This window comes from Misgurnus anguillicaudatus, chromosome 24 (assembly GCF_027580225.2).
Source record: "Misgurnus anguillicaudatus chromosome 24, ASM2758022v2, whole genome shotgun sequence".
NCBI classification, from domain to species: domain Eukaryota; kingdom Metazoa; phylum Chordata; class Actinopteri; order Cypriniformes; family Cobitidae; genus Misgurnus; species Misgurnus anguillicaudatus.
Window position 1 is genome coordinate 39360809 of NC_073360.2, and position 25270 is coordinate 39386078.

Below are 25270 nucleotides of genomic sequence, written 5' to 3' on the forward strand. Positions count from 1 at the left end.
AATTTAAGGTTTTATGTTTTATTGTGTTTAGTTTTTACAGAAGTAGGGCAAAAAGTCGAGGCTAAAACTGAAAGGCAAATGAGATTCGGAAAACACGGCATGATTTGATTGTGTCTTAAGAAGAAAAATAATGATGTAGCTGTCAAGAGTTTAAGCAGATCTTACTGAATATAAATTATTTATTTTGAACATCTTGTGTCCTTGAGTGGTTTTATTAAACAATTCAGTGAAATCCACATTTTCCTCTTCCAATACAGCAAAAAAAAAAAAACATTCTCTGGGCAAAAATCTGTTTTATATTTATGATAAATACATTGGAAGAAAGTAAAGCTTAATAAATATATTTTTGAATTTGAAATATATCAACATATATTTCAAAATGTATTTCAGGGGCAACTAATGCATTCCTCATTTTACAATATATATGGCAAAAAAATATATATATATTTTGGCCAAAATATAAATGTTTGTAAAATAAAAATCTAAAATTTTATAAAGTACAAGTTTTTATTACAAATTCATTCATCGTGAATAAAAATACTTTAAAATATTATTCAAAATATTTAAAAAATTTCATTTTTGTAAATATATTTCAGCAAATATATTTTGAATTATATTTAAAATTATATTTAAAACAATTATATTTGTTGCTATATGCACATGAATTTAAATTTATGTCTATTAATTGTACATATTTAGACTGAAAACCTGTAAAAAAAGTATAATAAATATCCTTTACTATAGGGACTGGTTTTTACAGTATACATTGGTACTTAAATATAAAATAAAAAGACATTAAGTTAAAACAACAATTTGTGATCCTGCTTGTGAAAACCCAGCTAAAACCATGTAGGCCTATTTGTTATTTACATAATCATTCTAATGTAAAGATCATTCTGTAAAAAATATTACATTGATATCTTTATTATTGACTGAGTAACGTCATGTAAAAGATTGAAATCAATGTCTGATATCAGGGGTCACATATTTGTTTAAGCAACTAACACCAAGTTAGGCCCAAAATGTCCCATTTGGCCCATTAGCGAGGTTATAAATATCCAGGATAGGCCTATTTTATATCCTTTGTGGGTTTACTGTAATTTTATTTTACAACCACTAGATAGAGCTGTATCTTGATAAAACTGTACATTGTCCAAATAAGTTGAAACGGTATGAAAAGCAAAATTAATGACAAACTTGAAGCTCTTTAAACTTTTATAGGGGTATTAAAAACATATTTTCTCATGTCTCCGTATTATTTAATGTATCGTAACTAAATCTTATAGCACCTTTCACAGTTTAACATCACTGCAAGCTTTGGTAAATGCGCATTCATAAGGTATTGAAATAAGGAAAATAAATGGAAAATTATTAATACATTACTTGCCAATTTTATTATTAGTATATTAACTGCAAAAATAATTATCTCCCTCCCTCACCTCCCACTCTTCTGTACTGTTCCAACTTCCTATACGATGATGAGACAAAATAATCAAAAGTGATGTTTAGGCCAGGCACAGGTTTACACTTAAACACATAATCAAACACACGTGCATTCATTAATAATATTACTTTAGATCTTCTTATGCAACGTGAAGGAATGCAGAATTTGGAAAACTGATAAGATGACCAGCGTTCGGTTAACGATTGAATAAATGCGTATTTGATCATGCTGTAAAGTTTAGATTCTTATACAATAAAAACTATTTCATAAACTTTCATGTTTGTTCGGGAAGTGAACTGATTTTGTGACCTTCACGCAACCTCTCTTGAACCCAGCTGGCACGCGCCACCGCCGAGAATCCAATCACAGCGCGCGCGGAGGAATGTGTGCCCTCCACACCCTCGCGCTCCTGTGACAAACCACTGCGGTTATGCGCGCTTGAGACTTCCGGTTTGATGCTCCAGGCGCGAGTGCGATTTTACAGGTGAGCAGCAGCAGGTGCCCATCGGAAGCCACGTGAAAGGTGTGTTTCTTTTGCGGGAATAATTACGGTGAAAGTTTTTTTTTGTATGTCTGTCTGTGCTGAATCTTATTTAAGTTGATTTAAATTTTCTCTTGGAAAGTTTGTTTATAAAAGTAAGATGGAGAACAATGTGTGCAGGATTCCAGGCATCTGTGCAGTATGAGTTCAACATTTTTGAGTTGTGGATCTTTTGGTCCGATCTTTTTCTTTTACAATTGTTACCACAGAGGGACGTTTAGGAAATGTCAAATGTTTATTGCATGAATATGATAGATGGAGTTGATAGAAATTTCGTGTGAAATGTTTAAAAGTTGAATTTTGAATGCAAAATTCACCTGTGATATCTTTCCATTGAGATTATTGGCTGCCTAAGAAACATCCAAGCATCAGTCTGATTTTGAACTCAATCTGATCTCTTAGAGAGATTGTAGAGAGACTTTTCAGAGACTATAGTGTGCTGGGACATTTTTAATTGACAGAGAATCTGGGATATCATGGCTGAAGAAATCTGATTAGACTTCGGGACACAGAGCTGGTTTTGTTGAGAATAATGTGTGGTCTCAGTCAGATGAATAGATGAGGTTGTCATGAGGAGTGAGGTGTGGTCAGTATTTGGCATCTTAAACACTTTTTGTTATTTGTATATATTTTAATTTTTTGCACTGAAACCCATTCAGTTTCCTCATCCGAAATCTCAGAGTCTTCATTTTGTAAGTTTTCAGTTGGCTTGCCTTGAGTCCTGTTCTTCAAGTTCTACTGCTCTCTCTCTCTCTCTCTCTCTCTCTCTCTCTCTCTCTCTCTCTCTCTCTCTCTCTCTCTCTCTCTCTCTCTCGTGCGCAGTCTCTCGCCTACGCTTGTCACTGTCCCACCCAATGAATGAGGTTTTGCTATAGCAACACTGCTGGTAATCAAAAGGAAAGTGTGTGATGGATAAATTAATCTCACAAAAGCTGTGTTCATGTAATTTTTTGGTTTCAAGCTTTAATGTTTATATAGCCTATCATATATCCAATAGCATATTTTTGCGTTAGATAATTTTATACACACACACACTATAAAATATTTATACATGCACATATACTGAAGCTCGGTCAGTTTGTTAGGGCTGTCAAAAGATTAATCGCGATTAATCCCATACAGAATAAAAGTTTGTGTTTGCATAATATATGTGTGTATGTACTGTGTGCGTGGATATATTATGTATATATAAATACAAACATACATGTATGAATTTAAGAGAATTTTTGTTTAGGTATTTTTTTAATTTATATGTATAATATAAAATGTATCAAAATGTATATAAATATACATGTAAATGTTTCTTAAATACAAACATTAATGTATGTGTATTTATTTATTTATTTAATAATTGCACACACATAAATTATGCAAAAACTTTTATTTTGTATGTGATTAATCGCAATTAATCTTTTGACAGCCCTAGTTTGTGTTAATGAGTTGTTTGTTAGGGCTGTCACAATTGTGGAATTACCTGACGGTTAATTGCCTAATAAGTTGTGTCGATTACGACGATTAATTGACTGTTTTATTGCTTTGACATTTAATTCTCATACATTTTTTGTTTGTTCATGAAATAATTTTCACACAACTAATTGTTTGCAGAATAAAAGTTTTTGTTTGCATCAAGTGTTTGTGTGTTTATATATGCACCTAATTATTATAAACAGTACACAGACATATATGATGTAAACAAAAACTTTAATTCTGCAAATGATCGCGATTAGTTGTCATGCAGCCCTAGATTATTTAAATGAAATATTTTGCAAGGTTTACCTGTCAGTAAATATTAATACACATAAAATAAGCTGACTATACCAGAACAGGCCTTAAATAGTAGCCAATCCTACTAAGGTCATAAGAGTACTGAACCACATCTCTGTAGTGCCTGCAAAAAAATAAATTCCTTACAGATTCCTAAGAATAGCATCCTTCACTTCCCTAAATTTGGAATTGCTGTTTTGATATTTTTTATGTAGTCCATATTACTTTTTACATGCTGTTTATTCACTGTATTGAATAGCTTTGCAATATATCAGTTAAGGAGCGCCATCTGATACTGTCTCGTTTATACAGGCGCTGCAGCTCCCTCTTGTGTTTTTTAAAGAGATGTGCAATCATTGCGGTGATTTGAAATCATTGCGATGAGGTCAAACAATTGCGATGAAACGATTATCTAAGCCCTATTATTTGTTGGGAAAATCTTGGAAATAAAAAGTCACAATAGAGTTATGGGTTGTCGTGAATTAGCATGAAAGTGTTACGATGCCTAAAAATCATGATGTTCAAGGTCTGTAATTTATTTATGCACACTCTAAAAACATGCTGGGTTAAAAATTACCCAATTTTGGGTTGTTGTTATGCAACCATGGGGTATAATAACCCAGCAGTTGGGTTAAAATAACCCAGCATTGGGTCAAATTTTAACCCAGCACGTGTTTTGTCCAATATTTACCCATTATGCGTTAAAAATAACCCAGCCAATTTTATAGTGCAATTTATCCTGTGTTTGTGGTTTTGAAATATGACTTTTTCTGTGACATCACACCACATGCTGACACATTGTACAGTTATAGTACATGCATTTATACAGAGCACAAGAACTGACAAAAACAGACACATGTCTAGCTCATTGTTATGCTACAGAGCATGACATACTGTAATAGTAACACACTCTCACTTGCTTTCTCGCTCAACCCCTTCTTTTGTACGAGGGTAAGTGTTGTGATACAAAGACTCTTTCAGACTCTTTCACATGCTGTTCCTATTGTTCTGCTTTGGATTTGCACATTGGACAAGAGATTAAATAATCATATTTCCACTTTTTAACATACTGAATAAAACCTGATGTGATTCAGTGTCTAAAAAGCATGAGTGAATCGAGGTAAAGAGAAATAATTAGAGAGTTCACCCAAATGCATGGTTCTCTATTAAAGTATAAGTTTAGTCGATACCCATGCATTTTATTCCTAGTCTTGTGAAGCCATGCTTCCCTTTACTGTAGGTTAGAAACGGACTAAATGAGCTCTACCGTAAAGTACTTCTGCATCAGTCATGTGACGCGTATAAGAACCAGCGGTAGATGCATCTGTGATGTCATCAGGTACCGTTTTTAGTGTGATTGAGATTTAAGAGCTCAAATCATTATAGCCCCTATTTGTCCATTAAGACCTTGGCATTATGACTCATAATCTGTTTTGTATAGAAAACACAAGCTTAGATGTTTGCTCAACATCTCAAGGGAAACAATACAGTGTCAAAAAAAACCTGCACAGGATTCTGGGAAACGGAGCAGTATGGGGACAGCGAAAATCATTCACTTGCTGAGTTATTCATGTGTCTCTTGAGCAAGAATGCTTGAGTGGGATATTAATGGGGAAGATGAAATGTCTTCCTGGCCTTACAGATACAGATGACTGTGAATAATAGGTTATTATCTCTGCCGAAATAGCTTCTGTGGATTTTATGTAGCTGGAAAATGTACCGTGTGCATGCATATATGGACCCATCATTACCTGTCAGACCAGGTCTTTTGTAGGGACTTCTAGAAGTAAATAGTTTAGTGTCAACCTGTTGTGGCAGTACCGGAAAATGTTAATTTAATAACCTGGATGGGTTGTTTTTAATATGCTGATGTTATGTAAAGCACAGCAAATGATATGTTTATTAAAAGTTCCATATAGCATCACAAGACGTCTTTACACATCTAGATGCTTCTTGTTTATACTCATGCACATGCTTGGTTTGTTTTCACCTTTCTCCCACTTGTGGATTTGTGCTGAAATCTGTTCTGAGATTGTAAAGCCGGCCGTTGTTATGCACATGTTCATGCACTGTTTGCCTCTTTAATCTTTCTTTCCTCACATTGATCCATGCTTTTCTTTGTTAAGCCGCGTTGTGCCAAAGGGTCAAAGTTGTGAAATTTTCATCGGATGTAAATCTGAGATCTGGAATGTTCTGACGTTTGTGTTTCGGTGCAGGTTACCTCCTCCCTTAGGACCCATCATAGGGAAGCAGGAACAGCACAAGACCTAAAGATAAACCAGAAGGAAGTGACATCAGCATCACAGGTCCTTCTTGTTTTGTTCGGTCTAGATTTCTGCGTGTCAGTATGAAGTTTAAACATGAAGTGAATCCTGTAGTGCTGCTCTTATTTCGAGTGCTGGTTTGGCTGTACTCTCTGGTCTCCTACCTGCCGTACCTGTTGCTGAGATCATCCGGCTCGGAGTCTCTGTCTCAGTGCTCGCGGAGAGTAAAAGCCCGCTCTGCGAGCGGTCACGCGGCGGGTCCGTACCGGGACATCAATGCCCTGAGGGAGCTCACTGGGTCTGTTCAGCCCGGGGTGAACACGCTCGATCAGGTGTTTGAAGCATCTGTGAGCCGATATCCTGATCATGACTGCCTGGGCACCCGAGAGCTGCTGAGTGAGGAAGATGAGCTACAGGAGGATGGAAGAGTCTTCAAGAAGGTGAGTGTGTGTGAGTGAATGTGTGACTGCGTAACTAAGTGTGAGCAAGTTAGGTGAGGGGTGTGTGTGTGCATTTGCGTGTGCAAGTAAGTGTGCAAGCAAGCATGTTTGAGTGATTGTGAGTAAGTCAGTTGAGTATCTGTGAGTGTGTGAGAGAGAAAGAGAAGTGTGCCTGTATGTAAGGTGAGCAAGTAAGGCGGGTTGGTGAGCTAGTGTGAGTGAGCGAGCGTGAGTAAGGTTACTGAGAGAGAAAGAGAGTGCAAGCGAGCGTGTTTGAGTGAGTGTGTGACAAGGTGTGAGTGTGAGTAAGGTGGGCGAGCTAGTGGGTGTGGGCGAGCTAGTAGAGCTGGTGGGTGTGGGCGAGCGAGTCGGGCTGGTGGGTGTGGGCGAGCGAGACGGGCTGGTGGGTGTGGGCGAGCGAGTCGAGCTGGTGGGGTGTGGGCGAGCGAGTCGAGCTGGTGGGGTGTGGGCGAGCTAATCGTGCTGGTGGGGTGTGGGCGAGCTAATTGTGCTGGTGGGGTGTGGGCGAGCTAGTCGAGCTGGTGGGTGTGGGCGTGCCAGTCGGGCTAGTGGGTGTGGGCGAGCCAGTCGGGCTAGTGGGTGTGGGCGAGCCAGTCGGGCTAGTGGGTGTGGGCGGGCTAGTGGGTGTGGGCAAGCGAGTCGGGCTAGTGGGTGAGCGAATCGGGCTAGTGGGTGTGGGCGATCCAGTCGGGCTAGTGGGTGTGGGCGAGCCAGTCGGGCTAGTGGGTGTGGGCGAGCCAGTCGGGCTAGTGGGTGTGGGCGAGCCAGTCGGGCTAGTGGGTGTGGGCGAGCCAGTCGGGCTGGTGGGTGTGGGCGAGCCAGTCGGGCTGGTGGGTGTGGGCGAGCCAGTCGGGCTGGTGGGTGTGGGCGAGCCAGTCGGGCTGGTGGGTGTGGGCGAGCCAGTCGGGCTGGTGGGTGTGGGCGAGCCAGTCGGGCTGGTGGGTGTGGGCGAGCCAGTCGGGCTGGTGGGTGTGGGCGAGCCAGTCGGGCTGGTGGGTGTGGGCGAGCCAGTCGGGCTGGTGGGTGTGGGCGAGCCAGTCGGGCTGGTGGGTGTGGGCGAGCCAGTCGGGCTGGTGGGTGTGGGCGAGCCAGTCGGGCTGGTGGGTGTGGGCGAGCCAGTCGGGCTGGTGGGTGTGGGCGAGCCAGTCGGGCTGGTGGGTGTGGGCGAGCCAGTCGGGCTGGTGGGTGTGGGCGAGCCAGTCGGGCTGGTGGGTGTGGGCGAGCCAGTCGGGCTGGTGGGTGTGGGCGAGCCAGTCGGGCTGGTGGGTGTGGGCGAGCCAGTCGGGCTGGTGGGTGTGGGCGAGCCAGTCGGGCTGGTGGGTGTGGGCGAGCCAGTCGGGCTGGTGGGTGTGGGCGACGACACAGAGAGTGCACGTGTGTGTAAGAGAGTGCACGTGTGAGTGAGTGTGTGGGTTTGTGTGTATAACATTGTTCATACAAGTTAAAAGATTTTTGGTTTTTTTTGTACATTTCTTTGCATTTTTGCTCATTGCAATTGGACTTCAGGAGAGGTCTCCTAAATTGTGACTTGTGTTGTGATTCATGTAACGAACCAACAGGAGGAGCTCTTTATCCATATATGAGAATTCTAATACAATATCAGGAATGAGAAGTTTAATGGTAGTAAAATAATATTTTCATCTTCTCTCTGTAGGTGATATTAGGAGAATATCGTTGGATGTCGTATGATCGGGTGTATAAGGAGGTAAAAGCGTTTGGGAGCGGTCTGGCTGCTCTGGGACAGAAACCACTGACAAACATCGCTATCTTTTGTGAGACGAGAGCCGAGTGGATCATAGCAGCTCAGGCCTGTTTCATGCACAACTTCCCACGTGAGTCACACACAGACGCGCGCATGTTAACGTTCAATGTTCCTTAAGAGGTTATTCAGTTCAAAGAGAAAATCTCTCACACACCCCTTGTAAAACATGGTGATTGTTTACTGTATGTGCACCGAAGTAGGTGTGTGTGTGTGTGTGTGTGTGTGTGTGTGTGTGTGTGTGTGCGCGCGTGTGCATGTGTGTGCGTGCATGCGTGCGTGTGTGCGTGCGTGTGTGGAGGTCAGATTGTCCTCATTGCACTTCACTGATGTTATATAAATGCTCCCCACCTCCTTTTCTCTCCCTTTTCCTCCAACTGTCTAATGGGAATGGGATTTTTTTCAGCTCTCACACACAGGGTTGAGTTTAACCTAAACCCACACTTAACCCTATACCAGGTTAATGATGGTTCTTTTCTTAAGCATGACCTTCATGCTAACCTTCTGACAGTTGGATTTAAAGTAAATCATGATTTGGACTGATGTATTTCACTATCTCACATACACACAGTCTGTCTTTTACTGACTTCTGCACCCTGATGTTTCTGTCAACAGTAGATGCTCACGTACTCCCTGTCATCCGGTCTAAGTGCTTGTATGTGTGTGAGTGTGTATGAAACATGTTCAGTTTTTACAGATGTGTTTGTGTAAATTTGTATTTGCAGACAGTATATGAAGCTTATTCATGTGTGTGTTGATGTTTCGTGATGATGGTCTCTCTGTTTGTGTCTCACGGCTGAAGTGTCGCGCCCTCAGGCTGTGACGCAGACTGATGATGTCACAGAAAAGAGCTCACTGACCCCATATCAGTCCAACTGTGTGTGTGAGAGAAAGTGAGGGTGCATGTAATGTGTCATGTATGTATTAAATGTGTGTTTGTGGTTTTTGGCACTCACTGAACTTTAAAGTCATACATAAGTTTATCACATACTGTACATGCACGTGTGTGTGTGTGTGTGTGTGTGTGTGTGTGTGTGTGTGTGTGTGTGTGTGTGTGTGAGATACAGCTGTAACTCTTTTGTGTGTCTGTCTGTCTGTGTATGTGTGTGAACGTCTGGGTGTGCGTGTCTGTGGTACCTCTTAACTTTGTGTGTGCGTGCGCATGCGTGCGTGTGTGTATTAGGGATGCACTAAAAGGAAAATTCTTGGCCGAAGCCAAATAAAATGAAAATATCAGCCCAAGGCCGAATACCAGACAAATGTTTTTCTATTTTTCCTAATTATTTTGCCAATTTTCTTAACATATGCACAAAATACAATCAGAATGTCCTTTTTACTACATTTATTTTACATAATTTAACAATGTTTTTTTTACATTCCAGCAGTCCTTATAGGGCTTTTTATTGGATATTATTCTGATCCTCTATTACCGAAAAAAAGCAAATAACCTATTTATTACTATGCCATATATATAATTGTATGTTGAGCAGTGGACGTGCGCCTGCGTGCACGGTCAAGTACAAGCAAAGAGCGAGAGACGATGGCAAGATTGACAGGAGATGGAACTGAGGAAAAAGCGCTCAATAGAGCGATCTAACAAACATGTTTGCTGCATTTGTGCATCTCTCACTCTGCGCTGGATACTATTTGATTGCGTCATCAAAGACCTCATTGTTCAGTAAAATTTATTCTGTCTTTTGACTTGATTGTCCAAACACTTGAAATTAGTTCTTTGCCATTTTTAATAAATAGTATAATTGAATAATTAAGGATACTGAACATTTGGTGCATCCTTGGTGTGTATGTGTGTTACAGTGGTAACGTGTGTTGCAGTGGTAACTCTTTAGAGTGTGTGTGTGTGTGTGTGTGTGTGTGTGTGTGTTACAGTGGTAACTTTCTATTGTGTTCATGTTACAGTGGTAACTCTTTATTGTGTGTGTTACAGTGGTAAAAATATTGAAACTCTTTGATAACTCTCTATTGTGTGCGTGCATGTTACAGTGGTAACTCTCTATTGTGTGCGTGCATGTTACAGTGGTAACTCTCTATTGTGTGCGTGCATGTTACAGTGGTAACTCTCTATTGTGTGCGTGCATGTTACAGTGGTAACTCTTTATTGTGTGTGTGTGTGTGTGTGTGTGTGTGTGTGTGTGTGTGTGTGTGTGTGTGTGTGTGTGTTACAGTGGTAACTTTCTATTGTGTGCATGTTGCAGTGGTAACTCTTTATTGTGTGTGTTACAGTGGTAACTTTCTATTGTGTTCATGTTACTGTGGTAACTCTTTATTGTGCGTGTTACAGTGGTAAAAATATTGAAACTCTTTGATAACTCTCTATTGTGTGCGTGCATGTTACAGTGGTAACTCTCTATTGTGTGCGTGCATGTTACAGTGGTAACTGTCTATTGTGTGCGTGCATGTTACAGTGGTAACTCTCTATTGTGTGCGTGCATGTTACAGTGGTAACCCTCTATTGTGTGCGTGCATGTTACAGTGGTAACTCTCTATTGTGTGTGTGCATGTTACAGTGGTAACTCTCTATTGTGTGTGTGCATGTTACAGTAGTAACCCCTTGTGTGTGTGTGTGTGTGTGTGTGTGTGTGTGTGTGTGTGTGTGTGTGTGTGTGTGTGTGTGTGTGTTACAGTCAGGGGTAACTCTCTATGGTGCATGTTACAGTGGTAACTCTCTATTTTGTAACTGTCTATTGTGTGCGTGTTACAGTGGTAACTCTTTATTGTGTGTGTGTGTGTGTGTGTGTGTGTGTGTGTGTGTGTGTGTGTGTGTGTGTGTGTGTGTGTGTGTGTGTGTGTGTGTGTGTGTTACAGTCAGTGGTAACTCTCTATGGTGCATGTTACAGTGGTAACTCTCTATTTTGTAACTGTCTATTGTGTGCGTGTTACAGTGGTAACTCTCTATTGTGTGCATGCGTGTTACAGTGGTAACTATCTATTGTGTGTGTTACAGTGGTAACTCTCTATTGTGTGTGTTACAGTGGTAACTCCTTATTGCGTGTGTGTGTGTTACAGTGGTAACTCTTTACTCTACTCTTGGTGGTCCTGCGATTGCTCATGGACTCAATGAAGCTGAAGTTTCTCACATCATCACCAGTAAAGAACTTCTGAAAACCAAACTCAAGGTGATTAGGCATTATGTGTTACTTTTTATTTATTTTATGCTATTAGATTTATTTTTTAACAATGTAACAAGTATAAGAGTTCTATGAGTAAGCTTTACTGTAACAGTCTATATTTTAAAGTTACAATCTTGTGTTTGTAATAAATGTTGTGAATTGTAGGATACATATAAACCCAGAGGTGTCAAGTAACGAAGTACAAATACTTCGTTACCTTACTTAAGTAGATATTTTGGGTATCTATACTTTACTTGAGTAATTATTTTTCAGACGACTTTTTACTTCTACTCCTTACATTTTCACGCAATTATCTGTACTTTCTACTCCTTACATTTTAAAAATCGCCTCGTTACTTCTATTAATTTCAACTTGTTTTCTTTTTTTACATTCCGGCTTGTCATCGTTAAAAAATCTTGATAAATTGCATCATCCAGATGAATGCGATTGTGATTGGTTGAGAAGTATAAACATACACCATTCCGACTCCCTATTGGTTTGTACGCAATCCCCGCTCCCCAGCTGACTGCAGATGATCAAAAGTTTGTTCGATAGCGCTGCACAGAGAAACATAAAAGAACCGCGAGAGCGATTAGAAAGCATGCAGAGTGTCTCCCCTCGCGATGCTTTGATATCATCCGCCATCTGTTTGTACAGTAACAGAACGCGGCATTCTGTCTTCAAATGGTAAAGTACGAAATAAAACTCGCGGATCATTTTCAGGTCAGTTCACATTCACAAGCCTGTGTAAATGTATAGCTGGCTGCTGACACCAACTCATCTGTGTGATTTAAATAGTGTAACAATACTAATTAAAGCAACACTAAAGAACTCTGACTCTTTTCTCCCCCTACAGGTTAGAAGCGTAATTGTTCATTAGCACTGTCGTAAATACTGCAGCATAGCTGGCTCTGATTGGATTGTAGGTCTGCCGTAAAGCAAGTTTTTGTAGTTTTCACTCGAACTACAGGACCACTACCCGACGGTTGGAAACTTCTTTAGTGCGGTTTTGGCCGATAGAGGGCTGCAAAGCGAATGTGAAAGCGCCATTCGCCCTGTTTTGTGTGGATGAACCACTGAAACTTTTTTGGAAACGTTATTTTCAGGTAAAAAAACCTCTTTGGTGTTGCTTTAATATCATGTAACTTCAGTTGTTCAACTTAAATGACATTGTGCTGCGTTGCGTTTTGAAGCATGGCAAAGATATCTAGGCTAAATACATTGTTGTTTTGTATATGCTAATAACTGCCGTAAATTTTATTTGCATTAACAAAACCTACTTAGCTGAATGCTTGAGTGTTAAATCAATGAAACACATAACCATACATACCAACTTTTGCTTTTGTTAATAGACATCAGCTGTTTCCTTAAACCTGACTTTTAATTTACTTACAATAAAGACATTTAGTAATTCTCCAAAATTGCTTGGATTTATACTGACTAAAGTAAAGTATACAAAAGTCCGTTAGCTACACAAGTACAGATGCAGAAATATAGGCTATAATATATAATTGCATATTTGTAGTTTGTGTTGCGGTCAAAATACAATTATAAATGATAACAATAGCATATTTGTATTCTCACACATACTATAGTTGTGTGTGATTTTGTTGTTTTTTTACTAAAGAGGGCACCACTGTAAAAGTTTGGCCACCAGCGGCACTGCTCTGAAGATTGACTTTTTGCACCATTACAATATTTATAGGCAACTAGTCATTATATCTTCCTCTCTATTGAACACATGTTAATGCTCAGTAGTACACATATATGGTTCTTTAATGCAGTTGTTATCAAACATTTTTTGCGGCCTGCCTTGTGTACAGTGGATTGACATAAACATTCTAAAACTTAAAATTTGAATTAAACAAAACATTTTAAATTATACAATTTATTGCTTTTGTTTAGTAGCCTTATTTTTCTGAGGTTTAATTACACAGAATTTATAATAAAGTAATGTATTTCATAAAATATTATAAAACTAGGGCCCCTGGCACCATCTGGCGACATCCAGTTTGAGAACCACTACTTTAATGTATTTGTTTGCATTGTATTGAAATGCGTTCATTTTTAATGGGCATATACCGTATGTGGTTGAAACAGATAGCCTAGTGCAGGGGTAGGCAACATGGAGTTCTGATGTCCTGCAGTGTTTAGCTCCAGGTCTAATCAAGCACACTTGAACAAACTAATAAAGGTTAAAGTCACCTGAAACTACAGGTAACCAAGGTTTTATAAGGGTTGGAGCTAATCTGCAGGACATCGACACTCCAGGACTGACGTTGCCTACCCCTGGCCCTAGTGCATCCCAAATTTTTTAACATTAACATTTTAATAACACTATAGTTATTATGGCCTTTAGAAAAATTTTTTAGAGGAGATAGGGTAGTGCCCAAAAGGCCCCTGTGGTGCGGCCTAGGCTTTTTTCTCTAATGACATTTTTTTCCTTACATTACTTTTACTTTTATACTTTAAGTAGTTTTGAAACCAGTACTTTTTCACTTTTACTTGAGTAAAAAGCTTGAGTTGATACTTCAACTTCTACAAAAGTCTTTTTAAACCCTAGTATCTATACTTCTACTTGAGTAGTGAATATGAATACTTTTGACACCACTGTATAAACCACATAACAGTTATTACTGACACACTGTTAATCACTGAATCACAATAGTGTAAAAGTTTTACAGTGAGGTGCAGTAAACGCAGGCTTTTTGTCTCATGACATAAAATAACTGTGATCTTATTTACATACTCTAACATGATTTACTGTAGTTCTTTATTTTAATCCTCAGGATATTCTGCTGGAGGTACCGAGGTTACGTCACATCATTGTTGTGGATGATAAGTTTAGCGTGGGGTCTGATTTCCCTCGAGGGATCACTGTCCACAGTATGGACGCTGTTCAGAGACTGGGAGCTCAGCCTGAGAATGGTACTGTGTGTGTATGTGTGAGGTCACCTCAGGTCATGTGAATGAGAAATCCTCCATCTGTGTCAGATTAAGGCTGAGGGGTCGAGGGTGTTCCTCGTTTCTTCCTTCTTCTTAATTCTGTGTGAAGTGAAGGACGGCCCCTCAGCAGCTGTTTGTGGTGTATGTCACAGTGTGTATGTGTGTGTGTCAGGTCGTGTCGTGTTTTCTCACACTGCCTCAGACTTCACACGACATCCAGTTGATCTTCCTCCTACAGCTCCACATGATGCGAATTCTGTTGTGTGTCTTTGTGTTGATGTGAAAACACAATTGTCTTTAAAGTACACACACACGCACACACGCACGCACACACACACACACACACACAGTAATGTAGATGCTCCCCTGATTCACATTAAGAGTTCTGAGATCTCCTTCTCTTTTGCTACTAAACTCACAATTTCCCTCCATCTCTCTCTCCATTCTTCCTCCCTCTTTCTTCATCTTTTACTCCACATCTCTGTCTTTCTCTGTCTCTTACTCATATCTTTTTTACCATCTCTCTTTTTTTATCTCTTTCTCCATCTCTCTTCCGCAATCTCTCTCTTCCTCCCTCTTTTGCTTTTTCCATCTCTTACTCCTCATCTTTGTTTCTATGTCTCTTACTCATCTCTCTCTTCTTCATCTCTCCATTTCTTTCTTTCTTCATATATTCCTCCATCTCACTCTTCTTCCAACTTTTTCCATCTATTACTTCACATCTATGTTTTTCTCTGCCTCTTACTCATCTCTGTTTCTCAATCCATCTCTTCCTCAATCTCTCTCCTCCTCCCTCAATGTCTTTTTTCATCTCTAACTCCACATCTGTTTCTTTTTCTCCATTTCTCCATCTCTTTCTTTTTTATATCTTCCTCCATCTCTCTCTTCCTCCCAATTTTTTCCATCTATTACTCCACATCTCGGTCTTTCTCTGTCTCTTATTCTTCTCTTTCTCAATCTCTTACTCCATTTCCCTCTTTCTCCATCACTCTCTTTTTTATTTCTTTCTCAGTCTCTCTTCATCCATCTCTTTCTCTCTCTCTTATCTCTTCCTACACATCTCTCTTCCTCCCTCTGTCTTTTTCCATCTCTTACCCGTCTCTCTTTCTCCATCTCTCTTTTTCTTCATCTCTCCATTTCTCCATCTTTCTTTCTTCATATCTTCCTCCATCTCTCTCTTCCTCCCAATTTTTTCCATTTATTACTCCACATCTCTGTCTTTCTCTGTCTCTTATTCATCTCTCTTTCTCCATCTCTAACTCCATTTCCCTCTTTCTCCATCACTCTCTTTTTTATCTCTTTCCCTCTCTTCCTCAATCTCTCTCTTCCTCCCTCTTTGTCTTATTCCATTTCTTACTCCACATCTGTTTCTCTGTCTTTTACTCATCTCTGGTTCCCAATCTCTCTTTTTCATCATCTCTCCATTTCTCCATCTCTTTCTTTCTTCATTTTTTTCTCCATCTTTCTCTTCCTCCATCGCTTTCTCTTCCTCCCTCTTTTGCTTTCTCCATCTTTGTTTCTATGTCTCTTACTCATCTCTTTTTCTCCATCTCTCTTCTTCATCTTTCCATTTCTCCATCTCTTTCTTTCTTCATATCTTCCTCCATTTCTCTCTTCTTCCAACTTTTTCCATCTATTACTTTACATCTATGTTTTTCTCTGCCTCTTACTCGTCTCTTTTTCTCCATCATTCTCTTTCTCCATCCCTCTCTTCCTCAATCTCTCTCCTCCTCCCCCATCTCTAACTGCACATCTGTTTCTTTTTCTCCATCTCTTTTTCTTCATCTCTCCATTTCTCCATCTCTTTCTTTCTTCATATCTTCCTCCATCTCTCTCTTCTTCCCAATTTTTTCCATTTATTACTCCACATCTCTGTCTGTTATTCGTCTCTCTTTCTCCGTCTCTTACTCCATTTCCCTCTTTCTCCATCACTCTCTTTTTTATCTCTTTCTCTCTCTTCCTCAATCTCTCTTGTCTTTTTCCATCTCTTACACCACATCTGTTTCTCTGTCTCTTACTCATCCCTCATTCCCCATCTCTCTTTTTCTTCATCTCTCCATTTCTCCACATCTTTCTTTCTTCATATCTTCCTCCATCTCTCTCTTCTTCCAACTTTTTCCATCTATTACTTCACATCTATGTTTTTCTCTGCCTCTTACTCATCTCTCTTTCTCCATCACTCTCTTTTTTATTTCTTTCTCAGTCTCTCTTCATCCATCTCTTTCTCTCTCTCTTATCTCTTCCTACACATCTCTCTTCCTCCCTCTGTCTTTTTCCATCTCTTACCCCACACCTCTGTCTCTTACTCGTCTCTCTTTCTCCATCTCTCTTTTTCTTCATCTCTCCGTTTCTCCATCTCTTACTTTCTTCTTATGTTTTTCCCTCTCTCTCTTCCTCACATTTGTCTTTTTTTATCTATTACTCCACATCTCTGTCTTTCTCTGTCTCTTATTCATCTCTCTTTCTCCATCTCTAACTCCATTTCCCTTTTTCTCCATCACTCTCTTTTTTTTTATCTCTTTCTCTCTCTTCCTCCCTCTTTGTCTTATTCCATTTCTTACTCCACATCTGTGTCTTTTACTCATCTCTGTTTCCCAATCTCTCTTTTTCTTCATCTCTCCATTTCTCTATCTCTTTCTTTCTTCATCTCTTTCTCCATCTTTCTCTTCCTCCATCACTCTCTCTTCCTCCCTCTTTTGCTTTCTCCGTCTTTGTTTCTATGTCTCTTACTCATCTCTTTTTCTCCATCTCTTTTTCTTCATCTCTCCATTTCTCCATCTCTTTCTTTCTTCATATCTTCCTCCATTTCTCTCTTCTTCCAACTTTTTCCATCTATTACTTCACATCTATGTTTTTCTCTGCCTCTTACTCATCTCTCTTTCTCAATCCATCTCTTCCTCAATCTCTCTCCTCCTCCCTCAATGTCTTTTTCCATCTCTAACTCCACATCTGTTTCTTTTTCTCCATTTCTCCATCTCTTTCTTTCTATATCTTCCTCCATCTCTCTCTTTCTCCCAATTTTTTCCATCTATTACTCCAGATCTCGGTCTTTCTCTGTCTCTTATTCTTCTCTTTCTCAATCTCTTACTCCATTTCCCTCTTTCTCCATCACTCTCTTTTTTATTTCTTTCTCAGTCTTTCTTCATCCATCTCTTTCTCTCTCTCTTATCTCTTCCTACACATCTCTCTTCCTCTGTCTTTTTCCATCTCTTACCCCACATCTCTGTCTCTTACTCGTCTCTCTTTCTCCATCTCTCTTTTTCTTCATCTCTCCGTTTCTCCATCTCTTTCTTTCTTCATATGTTTTTTGCCATCTCTCTCTTCCTCACATTTGTCTTTTTTATCTATTACTCCACATCTCTGTCTTTCTCTGTCTCTTATTCATCTCTCTTTCTCCATCTCTAACTCCATTTCCCTTTTTCTCCATCACTCTCTTTTTTATCTCTTTCTCTCTCTTCCTCAATCTCTCTCTTCCTCCCTATTTTTTCCATTTATTACTCCACATCTCTGTCTCTTATTCATCTCTCTTTCTCCATCTCTTACTCCATTTCCCTCTTTCTCCATCACTCTCTTTTTTATCTCTTTCACTCTCTTCCTCAATCTCTCTTGTCTTTTTCCATCTCGTACTCCACATCGGTTTCTCTGTCTTTTACTCATCCCTCATTCCCCATCTCTCTTTTTCTTCATCTCTCCATTTCTCCACATCTTTCTTTCTTCATATCTTCCTCCATCTCTCTCTTCTTCCAACTTTTTCCGTCTATTACTTCACATCTATGTTTTTCTCTGCCTCTTACTCATCTCTCTTTCTCCATCATTCTCTTTCTCCATCCCTCTCTTCCTCCATCCCTCTCTTCCTCAATCTCTCTCCTCCTCCCCCCATCTCTAACTGCACATCTGTTTCTTTTTCTCCATCTCTTTTTCTTCATCTCTCCATTTCTCCACATCTTTCTTTCTTCATATCTTCCTCCATCTCTCTCTTCTTCCAACTTTTTCCATCTATTACTTCACATCTATGTTTTTCTCTGCCTCTTACTCATCTCTCTTTCTCCATCACTCTCTTTTTTTATTTCTTTCTCAGTCTCTCTTCATCCATCTCTTTCTCTCTCTCTTATCTCTTCCTACACATCTCTCTTCCTCCCTCTGTCTTTTTCCATCTCTTACCCCACATCTCTGTCTCTTACTCGTCTCTCTTTCTCCATCTCTCTTTTTCTTCATCTCTCCGTTTCTCCATCTCTTTCTTTCTTCATATGTTTTTCCATCTCCCTCTTCCTCACATTTGTCTTTTTATCTATTACTCCACATCTCTGTTTTTCTCTGTCTCTTATTCATCTCTCTTTCTCCATCACTCTCTTTTTTATCTCTTTCTCTCTCTTCCTCAATCTCTCTCTTCCTCCCTCTTTGTCTTATTCTATTTCTTACTCCACATCTGTTTCTCTGTCTTTTACTCATCTCTGGTTCCCAATCTCTCTTTTTCTTCATCTCTCCATTTCTCCATCTCTTTCTTTCTTCATCTCTTTCTCCATCTTTCTCTTCCTCCATCACTCTCTCTTCCTCCCTCTTTTGCTTTCTCCATCTTTGTTTCTATGTCTCTTACTCATCTCTTTTTCTCCATCTCTCTTCTTCATCTCTCCATTTCTCCATCTCTTTCTTTCTTCAAATCTTCCTCCATCTCTCTCTTCTTCCAACTTTTTCCATCTATTACTTCACATCTATGTTTTTCTCTGCCTCTTACTCATCTCTCTTTCTCCATCATTCTCTTTCTCCATCATTCTCTTTCTCCATCCCTCTCTTCCTCAATGTCTCTCCTCCTCCCCCCATCTCTAACTGCACATCTGTTTCTTTTTCTCCATCTCTTTTTCTTCATCTCTCCATTTCTCCATCTCTTTCTTACTTCATATCTTCCTCCATCTCTCTCTTTCTCCCAATTTTTTTCATTTATTACTCCACATCTCTGTCTCTTATTCATCTCTCTTTCTCCATCTCTTACTCCATTTCCCTCTTTCTCATCACTCTCTTTTTTATCTCTTTCTCTCTCTTCCTCAATCTCTCTTGTCTTTTTCCATCTCTTACTCCACATCTGTTTCTCTGTCTCTTACCCATCCCTCATTCCCCATCTCTCTTTTTCTTCATCTCTTCATTTCTCCTTCTCTTTCTTTCTTCATATCTTTCTACATCTCTCTCTTCCTCCCACTTTTTTTCCATCTATTACTCCACATCTCTATCTTTCTCTTACTCCATCTCTTTCTTTATCTGTTATTCTGTCTCTCCTTCTCCATATCTTATTCCATCTTTCTCTTCCACTCTTATTCCATCTCTCTTTCTACATCTCTTTCTCTTTGAAAATGAAGTAGTACAGGACCAACTGATGTTGTTTCAGTTTTAAAAGGATTAATAAAATCTTGTATCAACACAGAGTATACTCATTGCAAACTGGTTAAAGACTTGAATACTTTCAGATAAAAAATTGGGTATAAATCAATATGTTTGTAAAGTTGACTTTAAAGGCTGTTTATGTGAATCTGTGCTTGTGTGTATGTAATTATTTACTCATTTCTTTTCTTTTTTACTTCTCCATTTATTACTCTTTGTATTCTAATATTTATTTATTGTTTATCTACGCTTTGGGAAAATAGTCTATAGTAAAAAAAATGTGTGTATATTTTTATATCTATTTTTCTTTCTATCAATCTCTACATATTTGTTTTCTTTCTCATATATATGTGTCTTTCCCTCTTCTTAGCGATATGTGAAATGACCATAAAGTTCTTTATTCCGGTTTAAATGTCAAGTAATAATAGACTGTTTTCCAGGAAACTGTTCTGTCTCTTCTTAAGCACTGTATAATCAGAAATCGGATGTTTTCTACACTTAAACTTACGTTTAGCTTTTGGTTGTGATCGCCAAGATATGATTACTAAAATGATTCTCATTACATTCCAAAAAGGTTTTAATAAATGTTTCTCTGTTACTTTTGCTCTTTCTGCAGCGTCGAAGCAGAGACGAGCCCCGTGTGCGTCTGATGTTGCCGTGATAATGTATACAAGCGGATCCACTGGAATTCCAAAAGGAGTCATGATCTCCCACAGTAACATTATTGCGGGAATCACCGGGATGTCAGAGAGGATTCCCAACCTTGGGTACGAACACACACACACACATCCCGTGATCTTTACTGCTGTGTGTACATGAGGGATATCATGTATTTATGAGCGTTTCCTTGTTAACCAGTCAGTCCCTGTGAACAAAATAAACAAAGAGAAAGAGAGAGAAAGAGAAGAGTGTATGTCTCTGGGGTTTTGTATATGTTATACACGTTGTTTGTGTTGTGTAGTATATTGTCCGCGCACACAATGTACGTGTGCATGGGAATGTATGCGTTGGAGTGTTATGGACCCAGGATGTATATTCATATATTTAAATGAATGTTTTAGAAATGTTATTGTGTGCCTTATATTTTGTTGTTGTTTGATATGGCTTGATTGCTTTTTTTGCAGTAAGGGTGATACATACATCGGTTATCTTCCACTGGCTCATGTCTTAGAGTTGAGCGCTGAGTTGGTGTGTTTAGCTCATGGCTGTAGAATCGGCTACTCTTCCCCACTAACGCTCGCTGACCAGGTGATACAAACACACACACACACATTCATATTGATAGAAATATTGTATTATTAATATTAACTTGTATGACAAAGTAAAGCACAATTAAGCACTAAGTAGTTAAAAGCACTGTTCTGTGATGTCACAGTTAAGCACGAATGAAATGAAAGCACTGTTCTGTGATGTCACAGTTGAGCACTAATTAGAACTGAGATGATACAGTTAAGCACTAAGCAGTTACAGCAGAAAAAATAAGTATTTAACACATCAGCATTATTATCAGTAAGGGGATTAAGAGGATTTCTATGACTCAACTTGTATACTTAAATGTTCTGATGTCTTTGTATGAATTTAATATTTGGCTTGATGGCTACATCTGGTGGAAATTTTGTGTCAATAGCCCACTTAGAAATCCCCTTACTGATAAAAATGCTGATGTGTCAAATACTTATTTTCCCCGTTGTAAAAGCACTGTACTGCGATGTCACAGTTAAGCACTAATTAGTCCTGTGATGTCACCGTTAAGCACTAAGTAGTTAAAAGCACTTCCCTGTGATGTCACGGTTAAGAACGAATGAAATGAAAGCACTGTTCTGTGATGTCACAATTAAGCACTAATTGGATGAAAGCACTCCTCTGTGATGTCACAGTTAAGCACTAATTGGATGAAAGCACTGCTCTGTGATGTCACTGTTAAGCACTAATTGGATGAAAGCACTGTTCTGTGATGTCACAGTTTAAGCACCAAGTAGTTAAAAGCACTCTTCTGTGATGTCACAGGTAAGCACGAATGAAATGAAAGCACTGTTCTGTGATGTCACAATTAAGCACTAATTGGATGAAAGCACTGCTCTGTGATGTCACAGTTAAGCACTAATTGGATGAAAGCACTGCTCTGTGATGTCACAGTTAAGCACTAATTGGACGAAAGCACTGCCCTGTGATTTCACAATTAAGCACTAATTGGATGAAAGCACTGCTCTGTGATGTCACAGTTTAAGCACCAAGTAGTTAAAAGCACTGTTCTGTGATGTCACAGTTAAGCACGAATTAAATGAAAGTACTGCTCTGTGATGTCACAGTTAAGCACTAATTGAATGAATGCACTGCTCTGTGATGTCGCAGCACTGATTAGACGAAAGCACTGTCCTGTGATGTCACAGTTAAGCAATAAGAAGATGAAAGCACTGTCATGTGATGTCACAATTAATCAATAAGATCAAAAGGCTGCTCTTAGATTATTTACACTCATGCATTAGTCAAATGCTTTAATCCAAAACGATTTACAGTGCATTCAAGCTTTACATTTTTTTAATCTGTGTGTTCCTGGGATCGAACCCATTGCCTTTTGCCTATAACAGTTAGGTACTCAGGGGACCAAAGGGGATCAAAGTATTGCTCTGTGACGTCACAGTTAAGCCTTTAATGTCACAATGGAAAATTTAAGACATCAGCAGTACCACGTGATTGGAAAATGCAGTGCTGTGGGAGGGTTTTTTGGAACTGGGACCAGTTGTGACAACTCGTATACAGTGAATCTGTGCTGAAGTTTGAAGCTTTAAACTTATTTCTGTTTCTCTTTGTTTTTATTTTAAAGTCAACAAAGATAAAGAAGGGAAGCAAAGGAGACTGTAGCGTCTTGCAGCCCAGTTTAATGGCAGCAGTACCAGTAAGATTGAAGTGCTCTCGCTCTCTTTCTTTGTATCTCGCTCTATGTATCTCTCTCCTTTCTGGACTGTAAAGGTTGAATGTCAGCGAATGGGTTGTCCGAAACTTATCACAGCTGTAAACAGAACGTGAGAAAGCACGGTGTGGTTACTCCTCTGACACACACACACTGTAGATACACAATTAATAATGTTTCATTTGAAGATTGTCTTTGCCCGAGGACACTGTAGATATATAAACCCATGCACAGATTGGTTTAGTGTGGATGGATGTGAGATTCCCTGTGGAATAAAAACAAAACAGCCAATCAAACTACCATAAACACTCACATTAACAATCTCCCATTTTACAAAGATGAAAAATATCAGCAGTAAGAAACTTAAGAAACTTTGTCCTCTACCCTGAGATTTATTTGCATGTGCCTAATAAAAAGTCTTTTTTTTTAAACTTGACACATTTCAAAAACTTTAAACTATCTGATACTTTTAAGAGGATTATAGTAATAATATATAATTCTAAATACACTTAAAATTATATATAAATACAGTTACACGCACATTAATTTTTATTGCAGTTCTGGTGAGCTACACCACAGAAAGAGTTTTATTCAGGATGTTGCATTAATGAAATAGTTCATGGTTTTTAACAATATATATAATACGTCTAACAGGTAATAATGATGTGTTTAGGAGTCATCATTGGTTATGTCATGACCAAAGTTAGAAAGTATGGGCGGCCTTTCATATACAGATATGTTCCCTTTGTCTCTATGCAGGAGATCATGGATCGTATCTATAAGAATGTGATGCTTAAGGTGGAGCAGATGAGCGTTTTTCAGAGAACTTTGTTTCTTCTGGCTTACAACTACAAGATGGAGCAGCTCGCAATGGGATACAGCACTCCCCTGTGTGACCGGTACATCACACACTAATGCATACGCTAACAACACTTCCACATGTGACTAGTAACAACATGTAACAAAAGTGTTGTACATTTCTTAAGGTTGGTCTTCCGAAAAGTTCGTGCATTGCTAGGTGGCCGTTTACGGGTGTTGTTATCAGGAGGAGCCCCGTTGTCGGCTGTGACCCAGCGCTTCATGAACGTCTGTTTCTGTTGTCCTGTGGGTCAGGGGTACGGCCTCACAGAGACCTGCGGCGCTGGAACCATCAGCCAACGTGAGATTCATACACATCATTATTATTTAACACCTCATCTATAAATGAAAACTTTTTTATTATCTACTCGCCCTCTAGGTGCTTGAAAGCTGTGTGTTTTTAAATGTTTTTATTTTAGCTTAATACAAATACTAATAACAGAAATATATAGATTAAAGGCGGGGTGCATGATTTATAAAAAACTCTGGAGTCAGGCCGAGTACCAAAACACATTTGTAGCCAATCAGCATTAAGGGGCGTGTCTACTAATCAACATCATTGCCTGGGTTACGTATGTGTAGGCGGGTCTATCAAAAGAAGGTCCAGATTCTATTGGGGTTTGTTTAGGTGATTTCAAATGTCAACATTGGCTTTCAGAAATCGTGCCCCCCGCCTTTAAATGCACTTTGGATAAAAGCCAAATGCATGCATGTAAACGTAAATAATGACAATGTATGTGAATTTTACAACATAAATATTTTAACAAACGGCATCTTAAAGGAAAACACCACCATTTTTCAATATTTTACTATGTTCTTACATCAAGAAAAAGCATCTTAATTTAAGAATTTTTAAATATTTTTCACTGAAAACAAGACAAAAATACTAAGTAAGAGAGTCATTTTTTGCAGTGTAGCTGTCACTGGGGGTGGTTCCCTTTCAAAAAATACACCGTTGCTTCTAAAGAGCTCATATTAGTACCTCGAAGGTACCACATGTATGCATTTCTGTACCTAAATGGTACATATTAGGACCTTTTTAAAGGGTGCTGCCCCAGTGACAGCTTGGGACCTTTTTAAAGCCATCACAAAAAGGTCATAACAAATTTCTGTATATCCAGTTCAAACAAGCCTACGGAGTATTCATAAAGATTTGTTTATCTCTAAAGCTGTTTATACAAATAAAATGTGTCTTTCAGGGACATTTATTGTATTCCGTTGTTTGTTTCAATTGATTGGGAAATTAATATAAGGCTGAGAATGTTATGACAGAGTTCAATATGAGAACAAACTGTACACGCTTAAAAGATGTTGTGGCATTATCAAGACGACCATTAAAGTAAAAATAGGTCAACGGCCGCTTCACTCAAACGTCAGGACTGCATGTACTGTTTTTCAGCAGTCACGAGAGACTGAGATGATGTTCACTTGACAGTCGCCTGCTAAAATAATTGAGGTTTATGTTCATAGGGGGTAAAACAGCTGGTGACTCTGAAAACAGGCTGCCACACGTTTGACATAACTGTCTTTTGAAACGCATTGTTTTGTGTGTTTGTTTGTGTGTGTGTGTATAGTTTGGGATTATAGCACGGGAAGAGTCGGCGCACCTCTGGTTTGCTGTGAACTCCAACTGAAGGACTGGGCAGAGGGTGAGTTACACAAACATCTGTCTGGTCTTATGACTTAAATCACACAGCTGCATCTGTTTAAGGAGGATCTCTTGACAGAAATGCAATATTATATACATAACTATATTATCAGTGGTGTGTAAAGACCTTACATATGATGAACTGTATTGTTTTTATTACCTTAAATGAGCCGTTT

The 25270-nt window shown here is 39.1% G+C and overlaps 1 protein-coding gene across 2 annotated transcripts in view; it reads left to right on the forward strand.

The window, feature by feature from the left end:
• Nucleotides 1–1780: 1780 nt before the first annotated feature.
• The window catches only part of acsl3a (acyl-CoA synthetase long chain family member 3a), a 29762-nt gene continuing 6272 nt past the window's right edge, over nucleotides 1781–25270 (forward strand). The window contains exons 1-11 of one of the 2 annotated variants that reach the window (XM_055197445.2): nucleotides 1781–1928; nucleotides 5966–6453; nucleotides 8129–8306; nucleotides 11258–11367; nucleotides 14151–14289; nucleotides 20294–20444; nucleotides 20802–20925; nucleotides 22502–22573; nucleotides 23348–23487; nucleotides 23575–23747; nucleotides 25021–25095. In XM_055197445.2, coding sequence (XP_055053420.2) covers nucleotides 6097–6453; nucleotides 8129–8306; nucleotides 11258–11367; nucleotides 14151–14289; nucleotides 20294–20444; nucleotides 20802–20925; nucleotides 22502–22573; nucleotides 23348–23487; nucleotides 23575–23747; nucleotides 25021–25095 — 1519 coding nt within the window. In that variant the 5' untranslated portion in view covers nucleotides 1781–1928; nucleotides 5966–6096. Of the gene's footprint in view, nucleotides 1968–5965; nucleotides 6454–8128; nucleotides 8307–11257; nucleotides 11368–14150; nucleotides 14290–20293; nucleotides 20445–20801; nucleotides 20926–22501; nucleotides 22574–23347; nucleotides 23488–23574; nucleotides 23748–25020; nucleotides 25096–25270 lie in introns of both variants that reach the window. The other variant, XM_055197444.2, reaches the window with a different exon arrangement.